Source organism: Anneissia japonica, unplaced genomic scaffold (genome assembly GCF_011630105.1).
Source record: "Anneissia japonica isolate Jap-2015-1 unplaced genomic scaffold, ASM1163010v1 scaffold287839_len198389_cov133, whole genome shotgun sequence".
Taxonomy (NCBI): domain Eukaryota; kingdom Metazoa; phylum Echinodermata; class Crinoidea; order Comatulida; family Comatulidae; genus Anneissia; species Anneissia japonica.
Genome location: NW_022698111.1, coordinates 30,317 through 32,474, shown reverse-complemented (window position 1 = coordinate 32,474; position 2,158 = coordinate 30,317). Strand labels below are relative to the sequence as shown.

Here is a 2,158-nt window from a genome sequence, read left to right as displayed (position 1 = left end):
CAGTCGCCTTGGAAACAGTGAACACTGTAAGTGAAGTAGCAGAAGCGGATATGCGACAAATTGAAGATCAGTTCCAGCTGCAGCCACATGTGTTGAAAAGAAGGGGTGGGGAAGTAGATATTTTGATAGGTGTTAATTACCCAAAACTACATGTAGGAAAAATGAAGGAAAAGGATGGCATGGTAGTACAAAATTCCCCATTAAGATGGACTGTATTTGGAGGGAATAGGAATGATTCAAGTAATAACCATCAAGTGATGAATGTCATAATTCATACTCCTGTAGACCTTACAAAATTTTGGACTCTGGAAAGTTTGGGAGTGGATATTGGGAATTGATTGGGATGACCCATTACCAAAGAAGGTAGAGCAGGAGTGGAAAGATCTATTCAAGGAGTTTAAAGGCTGTCTCTTATACACATCTAGATGTGTATAAGAGACAGCTTATGAACTTAAAGATAACAAAGCACAAGCAGAGAGAATGTTGAGAAGCCTAGAAAGAAGGTTGTTAAAGAGCCCTGATCAGGCAGCAGCATATGACAGACAAATGGAGGAAATGGTAACAATGGGGTTTGCAAGAAAATTAGAGGAGTCCGAAGTCAACAACTACCCTGTGCATTACATACCGCATCATTCAGTAGTTCGTCCGGACAGCAAAACCACGCCAGTGAGAATTGTGTTCAATTCGTCTAATAGGTATGAAGGAGAGGCCATCAATGACTATTGGGTCAAGGGACCGGACTTGCTAAATAACTTACTGGGAGTTCTTTTGCGATTCAGAGAAAATGAAGTGGCCCTGTGTGCCGACATATCCAAAATGTACCACCGGGTGGCGATTCCGGAACGAGATCAACACGTCCATAGATATCTATGGAGAAATCTTGATGCTCCTGATGTATATATAAAGCTAAGACTAACGTTTGGAGACAAGCCAGCCCCTACCATGGCACAGACCGCTTTAAGATTGACAGCAAGGGAAAATGAAATAGAGTATCCAGAAGCAGCAACGATCCTTAAAAGAGACACTTATATGGACGATATTTGCCCATCTGTCAGAACTAAGGAGGAGGCAAGCAAGATAATCCATGACGTAGAAAAGGTACTTAGTAGTGGCGGTTTCTCTGTCAAAGGTTGGACCTCGAACAAGCAAGTACAAGGCCTAGATATCAAGCAAGACAAAGTGGTTATGATTGACTCCGAGCAAAGGGTATTAGGTATGCGATGGAGACCACAGGAGGATATATTCACCTTTGATGTCAACATCAACATAGAAACACTCACTAAAAGAAAGATATTGGGAGTAATAGCAAGAGTATTTGACCCCATTGGGTTCATCACACCGGTAACCATAAGTGCAAAGATCAAGATGCAAGAACTATGGGAAAGTGGAATTGATTGGGATGACCCATTACCAAAGAAGGTAGAGCAGGAGTGGAAAGATCTATTCAAGGAGTTTAAAGGGATCGATCAAGTAGCATTTCCCAGATGTCTTACTCCATCTAAGGCATCCAATGAAGTTGTATTAGTAATATTTAGTGATGCAAGTGAGAAAGTGTTTGGAGCCTGTGCATATGCTAGGTGGAGATTAGAAAGCGGATCATTTGAATCAAGACTGATAACAGCCAAATCACGTGTAGCCTCATTGAAGAAATTAACGGTCCCGCGATTAGAGCTACAGGCGGCAGTTATGGGAGCGAGACTAGCAGATGCAGTAGTTAAAGAGTCTACTTTCAAATTCAGTAAGCAGATTTTAATGACAGACAACATGATCGTGTTGGGGTGGATAAGACGACCAGCTCAATGCTTTAAACAATTTGTTGCAGCTCGAGTTTCTGAGATTCAGCGCAAGACGAAGATAGCAAATTGGAGACATGTTCCAGGAATATTAAATCCTGCCGACGACTTGTCCAGAGGAATGAGAGCGGACAAATTAACTGATAGGTGGATAAATGGACCTGAATTTATAAGTAAGCCGATAAGTGAGTGGCCTCAAGAGAAATCAGATAATGATACCGAGGATACAGAAGAAAGAATGATGGCATTTAACGGGAATGTTGTTGTGAACCGGGGAGAAGTTGATATTGTGAAATGCAAGACTTGGGAAGAAATGTTAGAACTCTATCGACAAAGAATATACGGCAAACAGTCAGAAGCTTTGA

At 41.6% G+C, this 2,158-nt stretch overlaps 1 protein-coding gene across 1 annotated transcript in view; it reads left to right on the top strand.

The window, feature by feature from the left end:
- The first annotated feature begins 480 nt into the window (after positions 1-480).
- LOC117102405 overlaps positions 481-2,158 on the top strand; it is a 2,390-nt gene continuing 712 nt past the window's right edge. Inside the window, exon 1 of the mRNA XM_033242658.1 lies at positions 481-2,082. Coding sequence (XP_033098549.1) covers positions 481-2,082 — 1,602 coding nt within the window. The remainder of the gene's footprint in view (positions 2,083-2,158) is intronic.